Below are 23,326 nucleotides of genomic sequence, written 5' to 3'. Positions count from 1 at the left end.
AGCTAAGAGGCAATTGGGCGTACAACCGAGTCACGTGATCCCTAGGGGTTTCCATAGAAACGCTTCTCTGTGGTCCAGTCTTGGAGGTCTCAGGTTGGCGGCGATGGACACTGGGGGCGGGTGGCCTCGTTTTTTGCTGTCGCCGCTGCCGCCAACGATCTTCATCCGGGTCCTGCGTAAGGTCCGGCTGGGCCGGACTTGCCTATGAGGTGGGATGGACTGGTTGTCAGACCAGGTCCCCTGCAGTTGGCAGGAGTATGGGGCGCAGTGATGCACGCCCGGGCGCCCAGCATCCTTCTACTTGTCAGAGACATTGCTTCGGACCTTGCGCTGCCCGCGGCTGCGTGCCTGAGCGGGGAGCCCCTTTCCCGGGCTTGGAACTGCGCTGCGTGCCCAGCGGGAGATACCAAGGACGGAGACCAAAGGTCACATTTTATCCGCTGGTGCTTTGACAGCACCGCGGCGGCACCTGCAGAACCTGAATTAGGTATCGTATCCATTGGGAGGGAGGGGAAGTGTCTGGGCAGGGGTTCGGGTCAGCTGCCAAAACTGGGGTGAACCTGTGGTATGTGGGGTAGGGTCGGTCCCTGACATTTTAAAATAAGTGGTTATTTGGAGCAAAAATGCTAGAAAAGCTATGATATGGGCGAGTTACGTTCTCCGGTGCTGAAGGCGAACACAATGTGTAAGAATGAGTGGAAACCAGATCTTTAAGATTTATATTTGTGATTTAAGATTTGTATGATCCCTTTAGGCCAGCTTTTTATTTTCTTTGACATCCCCATTTCTGAGCGCAAAGCTCTTACTGAGGAGGGAAAGGCTCTAAAACTGAGGAAATAGTAGTTGTGCTGCATGTATAACAATGAAATACAAATATTTTCAGAATAAAATTAACTTGGACATTTGGCTGGACACTCAGGTGGCTTTATGCTTTCCTGACATCCTATCAGATCTGGTTTAATTCCACCTCTAGCAGAAGGCCAGCTGTTGCCCTGTGAAGGATCCCAATCCTTGGTTTCCTGTACTGAGTATATTGAAAAGAGCACTGGGCTTAGATTTAGAATTCTGGCTTGCGTCTTGACTCACTTGATGGATTTGATTGAGGGACGGCAGTTAAACTTCTGACTCTCAGATTCTTCACTGCTCAAGTGGGGTTAACAATGTGTACGTAACAAGATTGTTCTGAGGGTAAGAACAGGAAAGTGTTTTGCAGCTCTAAAATTCTACATAAATATGAAATGCATGTTACCTGTACATTGAATTTATTGAATTATTTAATAAATTACTTTGTGATAATTGTGTTTTCACCTTGCCCCCTGGAAGAGATGGAAGGATTCTGGAGGGCAGAGGCTGTCTTATATTTCTTTTGTATCTTCCTTTGGGTCTGGAAGGTACTCAATACACTCAGGTACTCAATTATTCCTTGATGAATTGAATAAAATGTGAAAGGCATGGCAGTTTGAGAATCACACTGAGAATAATGAACCAATAAAAAGAAGAGAAAAGAGGTCAATGTCAAATATTTGTTGGACATATATGCATAGAGAGAGAGAGAGAGAGAGAGAGAGAGAGAGAGAGAGAAAGAGAGAGAGAGAGAGAGAAAGAAAGAAAGAAAGAAAGAAGCAGAGACAGAGACCCCTCAGGAATGCATTTTCTTTTCTTGGGAGGAAGAAGTAACGTGGCATTTTTCTTTTCCCAATTAAATTACTTTTCTAAAAGATATTGAGGTGACAAAGCAACATTTCTTTAAATTAACATTCAAGTTAATGAACAAACATGCTGGTAAAAACTCCCCCAACGACTGTCTTGAGACAGCAAAGGAAAATTTTTCTACCTGTTGGTGGTCTCTATTTTAAAAAAAGTCTTATACCAAAAGAATCAGATCATTACTATGGTGAATGACATTATATAACTTAGAATAAATATTTTTAATATTCCTTTTTTCAGTTTCAATTTTTTGCTAACTTTAGTAAGAACTGAACAGAGTATAGTACTTTTTGTTCTTCTAAATCAATATATTTTTGAAGAGAAAATTGAACATTGGAAGCACTATTGAGAGCAAATGGAAACAAGGATTCAAGAGCTAATATATCCCTTCTCTTACATTTCTATTCTTTTGTATTATTAGGTCTTACTTAGGAAATTCCCTTCTTATCTCATTTTAGAACTGGGAAAGAATCGTGGAGTAGAAATCAACTTAAGGGAATAGAGAGGGTAATTTAAAAAATCGAGTTGCTCAAGGGTATAATTGTTTTTGATTGCTCAGAATTTTGCTCTGTATGTGTTAAATACCATTAATTCTCAGCCACGTGATGTGTATTACATTTGAGATGTAATAGTGCCAAAAAAATGTGCTTTTCCAATGCAGTGTTTTTTTATTGTCTCACACTAAATACCTTGTACATAGTAGGTACTCATCATTTCTATTTAATGAATTAATAAGCTGACAAAATAATTTTGGAATTATATATAGCGATTGAGGGTTTTTTTTTAAACCTCACCTGAGGATCCGAGGATATTTTTTCATTGATTTTTTAGAGTGGAAGAAAGGGAGGAGGAAGAAAGAGGGAGGGGGCAGGAAAAGAGAAAGAGGGAGGGAAAAGATTGACATCGACTGGAGAGAGACACCTCAATTGGTCACCTCCCACTCGTGCCTAGGGATCAAACCTGCAACCCAGGCAAGTGCCCTTGACTTGGAATTGAACAGAACCCATCTGTCCTCAGGCCAATGCTCCAACCACAGAGCCAAACTGGCCCAGGTGAGATTGAGTATTTTTTTAATGAACACCTTAATTACCTCCCTAGAGCATTAAGGAAATTTCTGTGTATGTGAAGAAACCTATCTTTAATTATCATTTCGTTAGAAAATATACATTATTCTACTTCCTTGCAAATTACTAATTTCTTATGTTAATCATGGTACTTCATTCATTGTAGATAACAGTATTCTCCCTATTTTAATTTTCCAAAGAAATGCTTATCCTTGAAATAAAGGATCCATAGGGCTTTAAGGCCTTTTTTTTTTATTGTGCAAATAACTTGGTTTGGTTCATTACTAAAGTAAGACTGAATCAGAATTTTGAGGTTAATGCTGCATGAGAGTATATAGCTTCTTTTTATTTTCTGTGATGATGCAAACAGCAAAAGATCATTTTAGTTAGAAAGTATTTTGATAAAATTATTCTATAATAGGTTTTTCCTTTTATATATTTTAATCCAAGTACTCTTATCTACATTGTCCTTCTTTTCCCCAGACTCGCCACTAAATACTTAAGAAACCAAGATCTTAAAAATAAATAAATAAATAAAAAGAAACCAAGATCTTAAATCCTGCAGCGTGGCAGGATTATTATTTGAAATGGCAGTGAACTCAATGTTAATCAAATATGTCAAATGTGTTATAAATATAAAATAAATAAATTTCAGTTCTGGTAATGATGATTTAATTTCATGCTTCTCTAGCAACATAATTACTACAATAGAAAAATATTTTTTAGCATATTACCTATAGACTATATTATGGTTTAATGACCTTACTTAATATCAAATGAACTGGTTCTGTGTTGAAACCACCAACTTTCAAAACATCAAGTTTTTTCTTTGTGATTAATTTTAGCTTTACATAATTTAATACTACACATTGAGGTAGAGTAATAAGATGGACTATTTTACAGTGAGACCTTTATTTCTTTATATATCAGTACTTCAAAGTCTGAAAAATTAAAATCTCTACTCCTGTATCAGGAAAAAATTTTAGTGCTAAATGAAAGAATAAATCTTGTGTGTTAAACATTTTTGTCAATGGCACTATATCTCTACTTTTTTTTTTTACCTGCTTATAATATAAAGGGAAGCTATGGATTAAAAAATTTACTTATTCCATATTCCTTTCCACTACTGGGATCTGTTATTAATGATAACATTTCTTGTCACAATATATAAGCATAATATTTGAGATAATAACAATTTACATTTTCTTTTCCAATGTTTACATCACTTTTATTTTTCTTATCTTATTGCATTAGCTAGACTTTCAAAACAGTATTAAAAAATTGGGGAACAGTAGGCTTCTCTTCTTTGTTTCTGTTGTAATGGAAATGTCTTCGGTATTTTACCAGTTTATATTTTCTATTGCTTCATGATCTTTAGGCATGATGATGGAAATTATCAAATGCTTTTTGGGAGGATCTAATGATAAAATCATGTAGTTTTTGACCTTTTAATTTATGAATGTAATGAATTATATTGCTATATTTTTCTGTACTGAACCATTCCCACATTTCTAGAGTAAACTCTGTTTGGTTACTATTTTAATTGCTTGCTAAATTCAAGTAGTATTTATTTTGTTTATATGATTTCAGAATCTATATGTATAAGTCATATTGGTTCATAATTTTATTTCTTTGTGCTGTCTTTATGTGGTTTTGATGTTAGGGTTATTCTAGCTTTGTAAGATGAATTGAGAAGATTTTCACCTCTTTTTTTTTCTGTGCTCTGGAATAGTTTGAATAATAGAAAGTTTCTGTGCTATTATTTCTTTGAAAGTTATAGAATGTGCTCACAAAATTATCTGGGCTTGCTAGTATTTTGAGAGGTAGATTTTTGATCATATTTATCTTCTATGGTTATTGATTTGTTTGGCTTTCTTCTTTTTGTCAAACTCAGAAGTTATATTTCGTAGTAAACCATGCATTTCATCTAGATTGCCAATTTATTGACAGGAAGTTACAAAAAAATATTTTCTCACAATTATTTTAGTTTCTTCCGTGACCATGGATCAATGGCTTTTCTCATTGCTACTATTAAATATTTACGCAAAATATTAAAATCAACATTTTTCTCCTCCTAACCTGATTGTCACAAATTCTAGAAACATACTTTTTCTTTTTATAGAAAGTAGTCATCTCAGACTATAGTTTTGATAGAATTTGAAAGATCTTACAATTCCTGTCCTCTTCTACTATCATCCTATTAATATTTTATTAATAATAACAACCACATGATGAGAGTTTATTGTTTGTTAGACACTTGGTTAGCAAGCTCTTTATTGTACTTATTTTATGTAACCATTTGTACACCATAAGCGTCTATAGACGCCAGCGGCAGACCTTTTTAAATTAAATTCAAGATATCGCGTGGCAGTTAACTGGTTAATCCTCAGATTAGCTCTAGGGCCTAGGAATTAAGTGTTCCCATTTTATGAATGAGAAAATTAAGGCTCAGAGAGATTAGGTAACTCAGCCAATGAAACTAGCCAGTAGCAGTCTGGTATGGGAAACAGAACAGTCAGATTTTGAAGCTTTTGTTTTTAATCACTTCAAGGTACTATTGCTCTGGTAAATGCCATGTTAGAGCAGAAAGAGTTGAAAGGAACCTTAAAGATGATCTTGCTCAAGTCTCTTGTTTTACAGACAAGTAAATAGAAGCTACTTGCCTAGGTCCATGTATCTTTATGCGCTCTTAATAGTCTCTTGTTTAAGGCTTGACCGTATTGGCTTGGACTCATGACTTGTCTAACTTTCTTCTTCCTAGCCCCAGTCTTATCTAACCAGTACAAAAATTTAACTGCCTGAACACTTTCCTGTAGTTCTGGCAGCATTTCTCTCTTTGTTATATACCAGGTTCATATTTGAAACACCTACCTAATAGGATGATTGGATTAAATGGGTTATACATGTAAATACTTAGAAAAATGACCTGTAGCTCTGAGTAAATGTTAGGTAGTAATAATATTATTTTACAAATTTTAATTAGTATAGGTTATCATGCAGCTTTCCTTAAAACTCTTGGAAATAAGATGAATAACATTTCATGTTGTGAGTTAAACATTTTGGTTTGCATGCACTATGAATCAAAAAAAGAGATGTAACAACAGTTTAAAGAGATAAGATTTGCTCCCAGGCCAGCAGGATTAAACTGTAGCTTGATGAACATTCTGGGCCCACCTACTAGTAAATACTGTCCATGGACAGGTGCCCTTGTGTATTATCACACCATTTCATTTCAAGTGGCAGATGTCTAACCCTGAGAAGCAGAGACTGAAAGCACTAACATTTGAATTACTTAATGAGCTCTTCTAACCCTCAAAGTAAACTTCTAATTATAGTAGCTTCTCATGTAGTTTATCTGCATGGTAAAGCTATCTAGGCTGGACAACTTGAATATGTGGTTGCATATCCAATTGTAAGTCTCACTGGAAATTAGTACATTAGTTTTCTGCTTTTACGTGTCATTCTTGGGAGCTCTGTTAACCCAGGTCTGCTCCTGGTTAATAAATCCATTCTCTCTGTATTGACTAAGTAGTAGCTGAACTTACAAAACTGAGAGTGAGTCAAACCCTGGACCATGTTAGATTTACCAAGGTAATGATTCCCTCCCCCACCCTACTCAGTGTCTTGGGCTATACCTCCCTGCCTTTTTTAGATCTCTCAGTAACATTCCTCTTCCTGGCCCCAGTCTTATCTAACTAGTACAAGGTTTAAATGCCCCAGGCACTTTTCTTTTCTATAGTTCTTGCAACACCTCTCCTTTTGTTATATACTTGGTATCCAGGTTCACATTTGAAATACAAATTCATCATAAATTTCAGACTGTGTTTCTAACTGGATCCTTTGTAGCTTGATTGATATTGTGGTCTTCTTCACCACTTTGGAGATAGATTTCTTGGCAACTAATTGGATCTACTTTTTTTTTGAGGAGTCCACAGATGCATAGCATTTCATTTTGTGTGTTAAACATTTTGGGCAGGACTCTCCCACTGCAAGAAGCTTCAGAATCGCTCCCCGGCCTCCCAGACTTGCTGACGCCATTAGCAGAGTTGCCCACCTGGATCTACTCTGATAGTGATCAGAGATGCTGCATTTGTCATGTTGGGGTCTTTTTTTTAACTCTACACCCCAAATTGTCAACGTGGTTTTATGATCTATTAAACTTTAAAAGTATCTCTTTAAATAACAATTAATATATATCCAAAAAAATAATTATCCTATATACACTGAGTGACCAGATTATTATGATCTCTGAACACATAATAATCTGGCCACTCAGTGTGTGTGTGTGTGTGTGTGTGTGTGTGTACACACACACACACACACACACACACACACACACATATATATATATATATATATATATATATATATATATATATATATATATAAATTAGAAGCCTGTTGCATGAATTCATGCATGGGTGGGGACATGGGCGGTTGGCCAGCCTGCCTGCTGGTCGAACTCCTGGTCGAGGGGACAATTTGCATATTAGCCTTTTATTATATAGGATATACACTGAGTGGCCATATTATTATGTGTTCAGAGATCATAATAATGTGGCCACTCAGTGTAATAAAGAGGCAACATGCAAATTGACCCTCACACCGTCACAAGATGGCAGCACGAACAGTGGAGGCTGGGTTCCTGTAACACAAGATGGCTGCACCCACAGCAGAGGCAGGGCTCCCATAGCGAATGATCAGCAGGGACCTCAGGTTGTGCCCTCTGTCCCGGGCTGGGGGACCTCAGGCTGCACCCCCACCCGGCATGCTCTGTGGGACCTGAGGCTGCGCCCCCCGCCTGCACCAGGCCAGGGGACCTGAGGCTGTGCCTTCTGCCCATGGGGCTTGTTGGGGGCCCTGAGGCTGCACCCCCCCCCCCCACCCAGTGGGGCTTGATGGGGGTGGGGCCGGCCGGGTCTGAATCTCACCCAATGGGGGTGGGGCCGGCCTGGTCTGGGTCTCGCGTGATTTCGAGGTGCAGGTGGGTGGGGACTTGACTCTGGGTCCTATGGCGTACCCCAGACTCTGACAGGAGGGATATTTTCATATACATTTTACTAATTTTCTTTCATCTCTGCCACTTCTATTATAGAGAAAGGGCAAATAGCAATATTAAAATATTTCCTCTAATTAATTCCCTTTTAATGTGCACAAATTTCATGCACCGGGCCACTAGTATTCCAATAAGTCTATAAAAAATTTCAGGTTAACAATAGAAATTTCTTTTAAATTTTTTATTTATTTTAATCATTCCTATTTTAAACATTTTTCTTTTCATTTAAGAGGGAAGTGAGGCAGCAAATGTGATTTAATGCACATGCTCAGAGGGTTAAAGAGCACTCCTAGAAGTGTGTTTTGAACAGGAGTTTAAGACAAGGTATAGATATGCACTGGTGAAAAAGAAGTGGTCAGAAAAAAAGGGAACTAGAACCAATTATGCACTGGGGAGCTATGTCAGAAGAAGGAGGAATGGATGCTAACAACAACAAAAAAATATGTCCATTGCAGGGGAGTTAAGTGGCCACTTGGCTGGAATAGAGAAGAAATGTTGGGGAGCAGGGATTGGTAAAGTTTTGAGATGTGGATTCACAGCTTTTCTAACCATGTTTTGCCTGGATATGGTGCTAGATCCTAAAGGGAAACTAAATAAGTGAAAGAGACAGCGCTTGACCTATAGGAATTTACAATCTTGCTGATGAGACAGGGCAACAGGATGGTAGAGGAGTAGCCCAGTGAGAGGGGTTTGGATATCACATGGTGTGTGAGGGAAGGAACCTTGGAGAGTCTCATGTGTCACCTGCCTCTATCATCCACTCAGGAGGCATAGGTCTGAGCTGGGAAAGATCAAACCCAGCACGTGGCTACATTTCAAAAATCAATTTTTGTAGCTATAGCTAATCAATTAGCAAAAGAGCTTTTTCCCCACACAGAAGTATTTTGAACCACTTTAGAAAAAAAAAAAAAAAAAAAAAAGGCTGCCTAAAATCTTCTGTCCACAACGAACAAGTAATGGAAAATCACTGGTTTGCTTTTGCAAACAGTACTGAGTGTCAGTAGCTTCAGGCTGTTTTCCAACTTTATAGTAAATTTTAATATTGAAACCAGTTTAGGAAGCTATTTGGTCCATAGGCATTTTCAGTGGCAAGATGATATGGGTAGACCGGAATAATGACATTTTCTTATTTACACCAAAATATTAGCGAGGTACTAACGGCTCCACTTGGATACTGTCATTTTCAAAATAAAGGAGAGATAACAAGTTGCTTATAGAAACATTTTGAATTATGTTTAAAATAGTGTAGCTTTATAATAGTTAAGCTGGTTAATAATTCAGGTTTTGCCTATAGTGTATCATACCTAAGAGAGAAAGTTTCCAGATTCTTGTTGGCTATCTTCTAAGTCTTCCGGTAGTTGTTTGGTCTTATGTTGCAGGAATGTTGATTTTATTTCTTCCCTTTCTTTTTCTTCTTCTTTTCATCTGCCTTGCTGCTACTTCCAGACTGTTCTGTGATTGCCATCGTCTCCACTGGCATTGCCCTGGGAGGCCTTCTGAGATCCTTGGTTTCCTGGGATGACATCGGAGGCATATTTAAATGCCTTACAACATTCCTGGGTTTACATGGGCTTTGACCCACATGGATTGGTGGTAGGTCTCTGAAAGGCACCAGCACAAACACGACAGGAACCCTGAGGTCTGGTGTCAGATTGGCTTGTGACTGTCCACTTGTCACTTGAGGAGACTGTCCAGGAAAGGCACTGATGAAAGGGTAGCTTTCTAAAGCCGCCTGAGCTGTTATATTCGGATCCTCTTTTGTCTGGGGGAGAACATCAGTGAAGTAAGGTTTCACTCCTGTTATGGCATTGATTTCATACGCATTGTGCCTGTCCGCCAGTGCTCTCCCAGTCAAAATGGGTTGGGAAACAGTTGATCCCAAGACACCGCTCACAAAGTTGTTGAGGAGAAAATGCCAGATCCCACCACTTATTGGGCTCAAAGTGACCTTCGGCCAGAGACTAGCTAGGCTCCGGAGAGCTTCACGGTTCCAGGCCGAGGCAGGAAAATCAGGGTCAGTGTGATAGAGCTGAGAGAAGTAGATACTAAGAGTGACATCTGGGTACGTTGTCAGGAAGCTGTACATCTTGCTGATGCAGCAATGGTCAGCTTCATTACAAGGGGAGTGGGTGGAATACAGAATGATATGCCGGATGCCGTCGTTGTTGTATATGGCCCAGTCAAAATAACCATTCGTCTCAAACAGCATTGATTCTGGATGGGTATTATTCGTAGTGCAACTGCTCGCATGACCCTTTTGCACCAGGCTTCCAGTAGAAGTTTTCAGTTCATAAAATGTGAGGTGTTTTGTTTGAGGATAGGTTGGTCCATAAGGGAATCCAAAAATCTGATAAAATTCTGTGTAGGAAACTCTTGCTTCTTCGCCTGTCCGAATATGGTAAGGACAATTAGAGCAATCTAGAGAGAAGCTTAGCCAGTAATAAGGTTTTACTATGGTTCCACGATTTGCTAGGTATTCCTCATATAATGGCTCCATTGCTAGTTTTATCGTCTTCTAGCTGGAATCCTAAGCAAGGAAGAGAGAATATATGTAAAACCAGCGCATTAGTTTACTGAGTCAAATTTTTCTTTAAAGCAGGTGGTATAATAACCATGGTAGCATTTTGAGTCTAAAGGATAATGATATATATCCATAGATTAGAAAGCTCAGCATTCAGCTTTATTGAGACTCCTAAGAAGGGGGAGGAGGCAAAAGAGAAAAGCATTATACATTACCTGTTTCATAGATTCTGGGGCAGTAGAGCAAATGGGTTAATGGTGCAAGTTCTAGAAACAGACTTGTTGCAAATCAGGGCCCTGCCACTTACCAGCTAAGTGATTTTTGGCAAGTTATTTAACATCAGGGAGCTTCCTTGTCTGTAAAATGAGGCTCAGAATAGTTCCTACCCCATAAGGTTACCTTGAGGATTGAATGATAGATAAATATACAATGCTTTATTATGGGCCCAACACATAGTAAGGTCTTGATAAACACTTAGCTCTCAATAGTAATAGTATAAGTCCTAGGGTTATCTAGATGATTCTTGTTTAGGGAAGTCCAAAGAAATAAACAGGGGTTTTGCATTTGATTGTAATGTTCTTTGTTTCTTTTACAAATATGATAGTGTCTAGCATATCATGCAGAGGTGTTGTGTGTGCTTGCATCTCAAATCAGCTATTTCTTCTAATCATCCTATATAATAAAAGGCTAATATGCAAATTGACCAAACGGTGGAACGACTGGTCGCTATGACGTGCACAGACCACCAGGGGACAGACACTCAATGCAGGAGCTGCCCCCTGGTGGTCAGTGAGCTCCCACAGGGGGAGTGATGCTCATCCAGAAGCCCTGAGCTGGGCTCACGGCTGGCGAGTGCAGCGGCGGCAGTGGGAGCCTGTCCCGCCTCGGTGGTGGCGTTAAGAACATCTGACTGCTGGCTTAGGCATCCCCCGAGGGCTCCCAGACTGTGAGAGGGCACAGGCCGGGCTGAGGGAACCCCCTTTGTGCACCAGGCCTCTAGTTGACAATAAGTTGGAAGTGGTTATCCTTTTGGGAATATGATCATGGAATCTATTTACTGGTAGTTGCTAGAGACTTCTTGTAGAAGTCCCAGGTGAGTATTCTTTGGGTCATAGATATGCATTCATCAACATTTGAGAGTTTTATTTCCAGTGGGTGGGTCTTGTTAGAGCAATTTGGAATCTTTACTATTCTAAAAGCAATAGGGTTCTTAGGATATTTCAGATAGTTTCTGAGATGTTAAAACTGAACTGTTAAGATCTTTAAGTAATTGTTTTTCCTTTAAAAATATTTCTTCAGTTATCATTATTCCAAAGCAACAACATAGGCATTATAATATAGTTTAAAAATACTGTAAAATAACTTTTTATCATGTAAGTATTCCATGTTTCTTGTAGAGTTTTTGTAATACAGATACATAAAGGAAAAATAGAAACCCCTGCCAGTTTGTATCAGTATCCATTTCCATTACCATTGACAGGTCTCTTCCCTCCAGGTTTTCTGTTATGTGTGCTTATTATGCCCAACATAAAGAAAACCATGTTTTGTATTTTGCTTTTTCACTTAGTATTGTGTCATGAACATTTTCCTATGTTGTTAAAATTCCTCAAAAAGCACAATATTCACACCTAATCAGTGTCTTATTACATAACTATAGCATTCAGGTTTATGACTCTTATTATTATTATAAGTAACACTTGGATGAATATTTCTTTAAATAAATCGTTCATATAACTGACTCTTTTCTTTAATGTAGATCACTAGAAGTCATATTACTAGATCAAACTTTCTCACATTACTTCCTAGGAGGAGAATTATATTCCCAGATCCCCTCAGTCATTGCTGTATTTATCTCCAGGCTGAAACCTGCAGAGTTCCTTGTATAATCCCATCTTGGGCAGAAAATATTTTAGGGCCTCAATCCAGCTCTAGATGGAATGTGACTTTATTCATGTCACCATCATCCTAATGGCTAGTCTCTCAGCAGTAACCCTGGGCACCACACCCATCATACTCCAGACTCCTCCCAACCTCTGTCATGTCAACTTAGTCACCTGGATTGGGGGGTTGCCTCAGTTTCCTCCTAAGCGTTGCATTTTCCTGCTGCAACTGAATTCCTGCCCTGAGGCTTCCTAGACCTGGCACAGCTTTTCCTTGGGGCCCTGGACTCTTTCTGCTTAACCCTTGGCAACAGGCGGACCCCCTGGGACCTGACACCATCTCACCCTGATCCTGAGCATTGTTTTCTCCCAGCATCCCTGCTCTCTCGGTCTTACCCATGGGACTGGGTCTCTCTGAATATCAAAACTTGCTGAAACCAAGCCCAAAGTCTCACCTCTTTTGACCATTGTGCCCTGGATCTGGTCTGCCATTGGGTGGCACATCTAATATCCAGGTTACTACTCAAATTACAATTTCAATTCACCCATAGAAACTTACAGATTGATTTGGCTAAAATATTATGGAAGCGGTACCAAGAGGCCCTTTTCTGCTTTTTTTTGGGGGTGGGGGGATGTGGTGGTGGTGGTGGTGAGTGGAGTTAACTCTATATAATGGTCCCAGAATTACCCTTTTGGGACGCAGAGGTCTTTGTGTCTTTCGAGATAAAGGCAGCCTGGAAACCCCAGCACTCCCTCCTTTGCACTCTTCCTCTCCTACGGCTATTTTAGCAGTGGATGGCGCATCATTACCATCTGTAAGGAGGTCTGAGGACTGCGGCCTGCCTGTGTCATGGAGGGAGCTCTGGAGTTTCCTTCTTGCTGATAGCGAACTCTTCAGTGTCAACCAACCGTGACTCCCTCTTGGCCAGGTCTTCACTTTTTCAGTCTTCATTTCGGATTGTTCTTTGATCTCTCTCATCTGAAGAGGAGCAGGAAAGAACTCCTGGCCCCTTTGAACTCTGGCACAATTTGTGGTTCATATCAACTAGCCACTGATCACAGACTGTCTTGTATTGTTAACTTTTGGTGTCTGTCTTTTCCTTCTCCCCTAATCAGGCAGAGACATGCTCTGGTTAGCCCAGGGCCTACCTCAGGAACCTTGATTGGTCACAGGTGGGTTGGCTAAGACTTGTTTCCCCAGCATCCTGTGTCCCTATCACCTAGTCCTTTTCTTTCTTTTTAAAAAAGTCAATCTTTCTATGGAGTTGGGGGGACGAGAAGAGATAAACCAAAGAACTTATGTACTTGTATGCATAGCCCATGGACACGGACAATAGGGTAGTGAAGACCTGGGGGTAAGGGGTAGGGGCTTGGAGGAAAGGGGTAAAGCGGGGGAGGGGAATGGGAGATATCTGTAATACTATCAACAATAAAAAATATATTAAAAATAAATTAAATCTTTATTGTTGAAAGTATTACATATGTTCCTCCCCCCTCTTGACCCCTTCTAGCCCGCCCCCCCCCTCCCCGCCCCCTGCCCCAGGCCTTCACTGCCCTATTGTCTCTGTCCACGCCTAGTCCTTTTCCTTCTGCTTTATCTGGCTTGGGAAACGCAGGTCTCTGGGCAGTGAGGAGTAGAGACCTGCATAACCAGCTCTGTCATCCAGTTGTGAGTGGCCCCTGGACTGCGGCCGGCCGTGGGAGGACGGCTTGCCTGACTTGGACATAAATGAGACAATCTGCTTTATTTTCACCAGCTAGGATTCGCGAGCACTGCTAAAGCACAGTTTGCACTGGAGTAATGGGAGAATGGAGTTTGCCTTTCCCAATCTGTGCGCAATCTGTTAGCAGCTAAAAACAAATGCTAGCAATTATAATTACCGTCATTTTGTCTCCAGGCTTGGATCACACTCCAGGTGTTCTGGGAGATGGTCCATTTTCTTGTCTTTCTCTCTTTAAATTCGAGGCCCTGTTTCAAATAGCTTCAGACGACAGTTGTACTGTAAAGATTCACCTTTTGTATCAGTTCAGGACTCTTTCACGCTGCTGTGTCTATTAGTTCACTTGAACTTTGCTGTCCCAAGTTAGAAAGAACTTGCTGAGGTGTGGCTGCTTCTAAGAACACTGTTGAATTGGTGCCATGGTAACGTTTGCAAAGTAGCTACTGCTAGGATACAGCTCTGACACTTAGTACTTTATTTGCATTTCAAACCACCTGTTTCAAAGATGAAAATATCCATGAACACATATTCCCAATCTGGATAAAAGTGTAACATTTGACTGCTTAAATGAACTTGGCCTCCCCCACACCCCCCTGGCTGTTAGAATCAAGTTCTGAGGTCATGCTTCTCAGCACCTCTGTGCTGATCTAGTATAGGTTCCAGGCTTGGTATCTGGACAAGATTTGTTGGTTCTGTGGCCTATGGAGGCTCCAGGGCCTCTCCTTAAGGGGTTTCCCTTCAGGAGAGGGAGGCACCTGTGAGAGGAAGCAGACTTCCCCAAAGGGGGGCACTCTCTACTAACAGACCCACAGTCCCCGAAGGGGGAGCTCTTTGTTTTGCCCAAACCTGGGTTATTAGGTACTAGCACTGGGTCCGCAAACTCATTAGTCAACAGAGCCGCAGTTTGTCGACCACGGTACTAGCAGTTTCCTTCCTCCTACATGTTCCCTGGGAGGCTCTTGCTACTGATATGTGCATGGTTCCCTCCAGTTTAAGACGCAGATGTGGCCCTTTTTCTGCGGCTGATGGGAGAGCCACTCGTCCTTGTCTGTTCTTTCCCCTGCCCCTTCATCTCCACACCGTGTCCTAGGACACTAGACATGTGGATCGCCATGATTACACTCTTGGATAGTCCCTCTTTTCTCTCCCTCAGGCCACTTGAACGAGTGAGCGATGATCACTACTATGTATATAGAGCGCTCTGAAAATGACCCATCCAGGTGGTGGAAGCACCTAGAAGGCTTCCTGTGCAGCCTCACCAAGTCTTACTTGTTTCTCATAGTCAGACTTCCAGTCTCCACAACAGCAACAGTCCTCCTCCAGAGGGCGCCTTCTAGCTGGGCTGTTTCATGTTGATCTCCGTGCCTTTTCTCTTTCTTTTTTTATTGACTAAGGTATTACATATGTGTCCTTTTCCCCCCTTTGTCTCTCCCCCCGCCCAGATCTCTGTGCCTTTTAAGGGTCTCTAGTGTATTTGTTAACTCCTCAGCTAGTTATTTTTCGTTCCATTTTCCTTCAGGCTTTCTTTTATACATGCTCACTCTATTGCATCCCACTCCTTCCCAACCAGTTGCCACTGATCACGCCTTTACTGTTCCCACATCTTGCTTCCAATCTCATAGTATCTCCTAACTCAGCTAACTTGTAAATATTAAACCAAAAGCTGATCCTCAAAGTTCACCTTTTATTTAACCTTAATAAATGATATTCCGTTCAAAACTACTAACTAAAAAATGAGCCTGTATCCACTAGTATCTTTAACAATTACATTTTAGGGTGATTTTAGGTATAGGCAAACTCCAAGTAGCCACCGTTTAAAAAAATAGTTCTATTAAGGTATAATTTCCAAATAAAAATTGTATATTGTTAAGGAGTACAACTACATCTTTTGATATATTTACACATAGTGAAATGATCACAACAACCAGTCTAACTAACATATCCATCACCTCATAGAGTTGTCTTTTTAGGGTGTGTGTGTGAACATGTAAGATCTAACCCCTTAGCAAATTTCAAGTGTTCAATACAGTATTGTTAATGTAGTCATCATACTCTACATTAGATCTCCAGAACGTATTCATCTTGCATAACTGAAACTTTATACCCTTTGACCAACACCACTCCACTCTCCCCTCCCCCAACTCCTGGCAACCACCATTCTACTCTATGCTTCTATGAGTATGACTATTTTAAATCCCACATATAAATGAGATCATGCAGTTTGTATCTGTTACTGGTTTTTACACTTAGCATAATATTCTCCAGGTTCATCCATGTTGTTGCAAATGGCAGGATTTCCTTTTTTCAGGCTCAGTAATATTCTATTGTATGTATATACCACATTTGCTTTGTCCATTCATCTGTCAATGTCTTTTTGGTTGTTTCCATATCTTGACGGTTGTGAATAATGGTGCAATGACTATGGGAGTGCAGATATCTCTTTGAGATCTGATTACAGTTCTTTTGGGAAAATATCTGGAAGTGGGCTTGCTAAACCATATTGTAGTTCTATTTTAAATTTTTTGAGAAAACGCCATACTGTTTTCCATAATGGCTTCACCAATTACATCCCCACTAACAGTATACAAGGGTCTGCTTTTCCATAGTCTCAACAATACTTTTGTCTTTTTGATAATGGCCACTCTTGCAGACGTGAGGTGATATCTCATGGTGGTGTTGATTTGCATCCCTCATGATTAGTGATACTTGAGCACCTTTTTATATCTCTGTAGGCCAGAGCGGTTTGCTGCTCTGTTGACTAATGAGTTTGCCGACCACTGCTGTAGGCCATTAGTATGTCTTCTTTTGAGCAGTGTTTAATCAAGTTCTTTGCCCTTTTTAAGATCAGGGTTTTTTTTGTTTTGTTTTTACTATTGAGTTGTATGAGTTCCTTATATACCTTGGCTCTTACCCCTTATTAGATATGTGTTTTGCAAATATTTCCTGCCATTCTATAGGTTGCCTTTTCACTATGTTAAGTTTCATTTGCTGTGCGTATATATTACCATATATATTCTCAGTTGTCTACTTTTGTTTTGATGCCTGAGCTTTTGGTGTCATATCATTCATGTAGCAGTAACAAACTAGATGAAACTGATGAAAAAGAGCAATCACAAAATTAAGACCTGCAGAGAATTCAGTAGATTTCATGATGCTCACTAAGGACTTAGGTGGGAAAGATGGGCTAAGTGTTAGTGTTGAGGGGAAAGGGAGAGCTTGAAGCTTTGGGTCATAAGCCGAATGGCCACAGGGTGGCAGCACAGTCTTAACAGCAAGGACACTGGTGGATGACCCTTAGTTTGCTAAAACCACAGACTTTCAGAATCTCTCCATGTTGTTTTCCCCCATTATCCTAGGGAAACGAAAACAGATGTTTAGAATCAAAGGTAACTCCTTAACTTAAGCTGAGGGAAAGTGCAGGGTGGAGGCAGCATCTTTATTCCCGGAGGTATAAGTAATCTAAAAAAGGTTTCAATCGATCTGTGGGGAAGGACCAATTTAGTTTCCAAACCACTAATTTTGTAAAATTCAATGAAAATGATTTTATAGGAAAAAAAATCAACAAAAAATACATAGGAAACATGAGCCCATTTTAAAAATTAGTTCAACAGATAAAGTGTATACAATTTCATGATTACATTTCAAAAGTTATCTATTTTTGTGAAGCATATTGTTTAGTTCAGCTGGTTCTTTTTTTTTTTTCATAGAAGGATTTTCTCAATGAAGGAGCAGTGTGTTGCTTTATGTTTTGACTCAAGATCCTTGATTTGTGAGCTATTCTAGAACCTTCTTCTATACAAGATTTAAACTCTAAATCACATTTTCTGAGATAGATCATACAGGGTCATCTATTTCTATAAAAATTTTTAAATAGTTACTCTTAATTTCTGTGCTTGCTCACACTGGTAGCAAGTATGGATGGGCCCTGGTTCACAGACTTAGCTTTTAGTGACATTGCTTTCATGTCCTTCTTCTATCCCACTTAAGTCACTATTAGAGAGTGATTTTACTTCCTAAATTAACTAAATTTTATTTATGTTAATTCCTCTAGCTAGCTTATATACAAATGATGAAGAACTTAAATGAAAATATCATTTGTTGAACCGATTAACATTTACTCAATGCCTACTCTGTGCCAAAAATTCTACATGCCTCACATCCCGAAGAGCCAGGTATTATTACAATTTCCATTTTACAGATAAGGAAACTGAGGTTAAGAGTGTTTAATATTCAAGATAACATAGCCAGTAATTGGTAGAGCTGGGATTTGAACCCAGAGCACTTAAAAACTCTTTTTCTTTATACCAGGATCCATTCATCACATCCTACTTTTTGAGCAAATAGAAAATAATTTCAAGTTTGTGACCTAGTCTTAAGATAAATGGGAAAAATAATATGTCAAAAGTGAGACAATGATAAAATCAAGAAAGAGAAGAAAATGTAGAAAAATGATAAGATGATAAGTATGTAAGGGGAAACAGCTGAACATGTTTTTGGCAAGAGGAAAGAATTAAAACATCAACTTTAATGATGTATACTTTACATATTATAAAATACACCCACTTTAAGTGTACATTTTTTTGAGTTTTGACAAATGTATGTTCTCATGTTACCACCATTGCAATAAAAATATAGAACATTTCCATCAACCCCAAATTTCCCCTGTGTCCCTTCCTTTCCCATGAATCACCCTCCCACATGGCTTTAGGGAAGTGCTATCTTTTTGCTGTTACTGTAGATTACAGTGTTTTTTCCAAAGTGTCACATAAATGGAATCATAAAGTATACTTTGGCACTTTTTGCTTACTTCTCAGGATAATGTTTTTGAGACTCATCCATGCGATTGTATTTATCAGTTGTCTGTTCCTTTTTAATATTGAATAACACTTCATTGTATAGATGTGCTATAATTTATCTATTCATCTGTTCATGGACTTTTGTATTGCTTCTAGTTCGGGGCCATTATGAGAAACCTGTGAACATATTCAAGTCTTTGTGTAGACATATGCTTCCATTTCCCTTGGACAAATACTTAAGACTGGAATTGCTAGGTTGTATAGCAATTGCATCTCACCTTCTAGGAACTTTCAGGTGGTTCAGAACAGGTCTCCCTAAGCTGTGTCACTTTGGCATCTGAATTATTTTGAGCTGAAGGCGATTGAGACCCCGCGGGATCACAGGAAACTTTTTTATACCTCCCTGAAAGAATTTAAATTAGGGGCCTTTCCCATAGTAAGAATTATTACCAGAGATAACTTCTTATGACCTCTGTATAGGGCAGGGCACACATCTCATTCCTGAATATCTGCTCTCCTTATGTCCTGTGAATAGCCTCCCTCCCCTCTGAAGCCCCAAGGCGCCTGACCTCATCCTTAGCTCAAAATGTCGTATATTCTCCTTTTTCCTCTCTGTCCCTGAATTTCTTATATATGTGGGTCTGAACTCACTCATGTATGTCAGGTTCCCATACATGAGTATGTAATTATATTTGGTAATTTTCTCTTGTTAATCTAATCTGTGTCGTGGGTTTAATCAATAGACCAACTGAAAGAAGGGTAGAGGGAAATTTCTTCCTCCTTAACACTGCCAAATCGTTTTCAATAGTTATTTGTTATTTTATGTTTCCATTAGCAACATTAAGGTATGGAAAGATATTCCAGTTGCTCACTTCCTTGTCAACACTTGGTATTGTCAGTGAAAGGAAGTATTTAATTTATCAATTTTAGAAAAACCAGTTTCTTTCAAGCTTGTCATCTGATGGGGAAGGAGTGAACACTGGATGGGATTCTGCGGTACTTCTGTTTCTTCATTTGGATAACTAATCCCCAATAAATTTTCAAGGTCACCATACGTATCAACAAATTTCATATTTGAGTTATCGATGCTTTCAGCTCCTTCTGTCCCAGTCTCTTTCAAATGAAGTCATTAACAGTGCTGAAATCAATGCTGAGTTGAGCTTAGTTCAATTTTGTCTTTTAATTAAGACAGAATATGTGGAAGCTGAGAGAAAATATTATGGGCTTAGACTCAGTAGAGGATATGGTGAGCTCTGAAAATCCTCCAAGTAGAAAACTGCCATCTCTTGAAACATTTCTCTCTTTTGAAACATCAGTTAGGTATATGTTGACCCTTCTCATTTATCCTATGACTTTTAATTTGTCTGTTGTGATTCCTAGTATTCATTAAAAAAAATACGTTTTTATTGATTTTACAGAGAGAGTAAAGGAGAGGGAGAGGGAAACATTGATGTGAGAGAGAAACATTGATCGGTTGCCTCCTGCACACACCCCGACAGGGGACCAAACACAAAACCTGGGCATGTGCCCTGGCCGGGAATTGAACCTGCAACCTTTTGGTGCACAGAATGATGCTCAATCAACTGAGAGACACCATTATTTAACTCTCAGTGCTGTATTCCTGGTATTTTCTCTGCGTCAATCATCTTGTTCTTTACTTTCCTCTACATATCAGTTAATCTACACTTTTATCCACTTATTGAGTTCCTTAAATCAATGAATATATTTATCCTTTATAGTTTTATTTTGTGTCTGTATTTTCCTCCATTTTTATATTTTTGGTTTTCCCAAAAATCTTTAATTATTTCAATGTTATATATCTGTACAAATAATTCTGTTAGCTAAAGTTCTTGGAGGTTTAACTTTGCTTTTAGTTGTTCCTCCCTACTCTTGCTGATGGTGGATTATTCCTTTGGGTGCTGTAAAGTGTTGTTTTTGAAGTCATGCTTGGTGGGGATTCTGTGTGGCCTGCACAGAAGCATGTCTCTCCAGAGCGAAGGTTCTCAATCTTTTCTGCACATTAGAACTACCTAGTGAGCTTTTAAAAATTAGGGCGGCAGGTTGAGCCCCAGATCAGTTAACTCAGATACTCCAGGTGTGAGACTGAGGCATTAGTGTTTTTAAAGTTCCAAAGTCAAAGTTGAGAATCACTGTTCTAGAGAGAATTTGACTTTAATTTTTACAGGCACTACGAGTGTGTTTCCAGCCGTGGATCACTTTCATAGCTATTTCTCAGCTCTGGGTTCCTAAACTACATAGGTAATATAATTTTTTTAACAGTAAAAAATATTTTAATAGAGAATAGCAACAAAGCCAATTTGATTCTTTTTGTTTGTTTTCCCCCAACATTTTTGAGGAATAATTGACAACTATAATTGTATATAATTAAAGTATAAAATGTGATGGTTTTATATACATATAAATTGTGGTATGATTACCAAGAACAAGTATTTTAATGCACCTTACATAGTTAACTTTTTTATTTTTTTGTGGTGAGTATGCTTAAGATCTACTCTCAGCAACTTTCATGTATATAACAAATACACAATACCATATATAACAAATACACAATGCCATATTTTTAATAGCTATACATTAGATCTGTAGAATTTATAAGTTTGTACCCTTTGACCTACATCTTCCTATTTCTCCCTTTCCCCAACCCTTCGTAACAATCACTTTACTTTGTTTCTATGAAATCAGCTTAAAAATATATATTCCATATAAATAATACCTTGCAATATTTATTTATTCTCTGTCTGGCTTATTTCACTTGGCATAATGCCCTGCAGTTTCATCATGTTGTTTTTTATGGATGAGTAGTATCCATTATATATATGTGTATATGCAATAGATAGATAGATAGATAGCATTTGTTGCCTGTGCTTTTGGTATTCTTCCCCCCAAAATTATTGCTAAGACCAATGTCAAGGAGCTTTTCCTATGTGTTTTCAGGTTTTATAGTGAAGCCTTTAATCCATTTGGCTTAACTTTTATGAGTTATGAAAAATAGGGGTCCAGGTTCATGGGATCTGAATATTCAGTTTTCTGATACTATTTATTGAAGAGACTATCCTTCCCTGCTGTGTATTCCTGGTGTCCTTGTCAAAGATTAGTTGACTGCATATGCATAGGCTTATTTCTGAGCTTTCTATTCTGTTCCATTGCTCTATGTGCCAGTACCATACTCTTCTGATTACTACAGCTTTGTAATATAGCTTGAAATCAGGAAGGGTGATATCTCCAGCTTCGTTCTTCTTTCATGGATGGCTTTGGATATTCAGGATCTTTTTTGGTTCCATACAAATTTTAGGATAGTATTTTCTATTTCTATGAAAAATGCCATTGGAATTTTGATAGGGATTGCATTGAATTTATAGATCACTTTGAGTAGTATAGACATTTTAACAATTAATTCTTCCAATCTAACAACATGGGATATCTTGCCACTTATTTGTGTTTTCTTCAATTTCTTGCTTCAGTGTCTTACGGTTTTCAGTGTACGGGTTTTTAAATTCCTTGGTTAAAATTTATTCCTAAATACTTCATTGTTTTTGATGCTATTGTAAATGGGATTGCTTTCTTAATTTCTTCAGATAGCTCGTGGTTAGTGTATAGAAATGCAAATGACTTGTATGTTTGTTTTTTAAATATATTTTTATTTTTTTATTATTATTATTTTTTAATCCTCACCCGAGGATATTTTTCCATTGATTTTTAGAGAGAGTGGAAGAGAGGGAAAGACAGGGAGAAATATTGATGTGAAAGAAACACAATGATTGGTTGCCTTCTGCATGCACCCTGACCAGGGCCAGGGCCTGGGAAGAGCCTGCAACCGAGGTATGCGTCCTTGACCATAATTGAACCCGGGACCTTTCCGTCGGCAGGCTGATGCTCTAGCTACTGAGCCAAACCAGCCAGGGCATGTATGTTGATTTTATACTTGCAATTTTACTGAATTTATTTATTAGTTCTAACAGGTTTTGGTGTAGAGTCTTTAGGTCTTTTGCATATAAGATTGTGTCATCTGCAAACAGAGGTAATTTTACTTCTTCATTTCCAATTTGGAAATCTTCTATTTATTTTTCTTTCCTAATTGCTGTGTCTAGGACTTCCAGTACTATGCTGAATGGAAGTGGTGAGGGTGGGCGTGCTGGTTTTGTTTCTGATCTTAGAGGAAAGGCCTTTAACTCTTCACTGTTGAGTGTGATATTAGCTGAGGGCTTATCATATACGGCCTTTATTATGTTGAGGTGCATTCCTTCTCTACCTAATTTGTTGAGAGTTTTATCATGAAAGGGATGTTGAATGTTGTCAAATACTTTTTCTGCATCTATTGAAATGATCGTATGATTTTTATCCTGCATTCTGTTAATATTGTGTATCACATTTATTGATCAGTGTATATTGAACCATCTTAACATCCCAGGGATAAATCCCACTTGATCATGTTGTCAGACCTTTTTAATGTGCTCTGGAATTCAGGTTTGTTAGTATTTTGTTGAGAATGTCACATCTATGTTTATCAGGGATACTGGCCTGTAATTTTCTTTTCTTGTAGTGTCCTGGTCTGACTTTGGT

General features: G+C 38.8%; 2 protein-coding genes across 2 annotated transcripts in view; one reads left to right on the top strand and one right to left on the bottom strand.

Moving 5' to 3' along the window:
* Positions 1 to 5: 5 nt before the first annotated feature.
* The window catches only part of RGL1 (ral guanine nucleotide dissociation stimulator like 1), a 229,393-nt gene continuing 206,072 nt past the window's right edge, over positions 6 to 23,326 (top strand). The window contains exon 1 of the mRNA XM_080648603.1: positions 6 to 487. The gene's annotated coding sequence lies outside the window, so the exon portion shown is untranslated. The remainder of the gene's footprint in view (positions 488 to 23,326) is intronic.
* APOBEC4 (apolipoprotein B mRNA editing enzyme catalytic polypeptide like 4) lies at positions 9,218 to 10,330 on the bottom strand (the record flags this gene model as incomplete). Its single annotated transcript, XM_080648046.1, has 1 exon — positions 9,218 to 10,330. Exon 1 carries the CDS (start codon positions 10,322 to 10,324, stop codon positions 9,218 to 9,220), a length of 1,107 nt encoding a protein of 368 aa, XP_080504172.1. The 5' UTR covers positions 10,325 to 10,330.

This window comes from Plecotus auritus (genome assembly GCF_963455305.1).
Source record: "Plecotus auritus genome assembly, chromosome: 12".
Classification (NCBI taxonomy): domain Eukaryota; kingdom Metazoa; phylum Chordata; class Mammalia; order Chiroptera; family Vespertilionidae; genus Plecotus; species Plecotus auritus.
The sequence above is the reverse complement of the archived record's forward strand: the minus strand, read 5'-3'. Positions and strand labels throughout refer to the sequence as shown.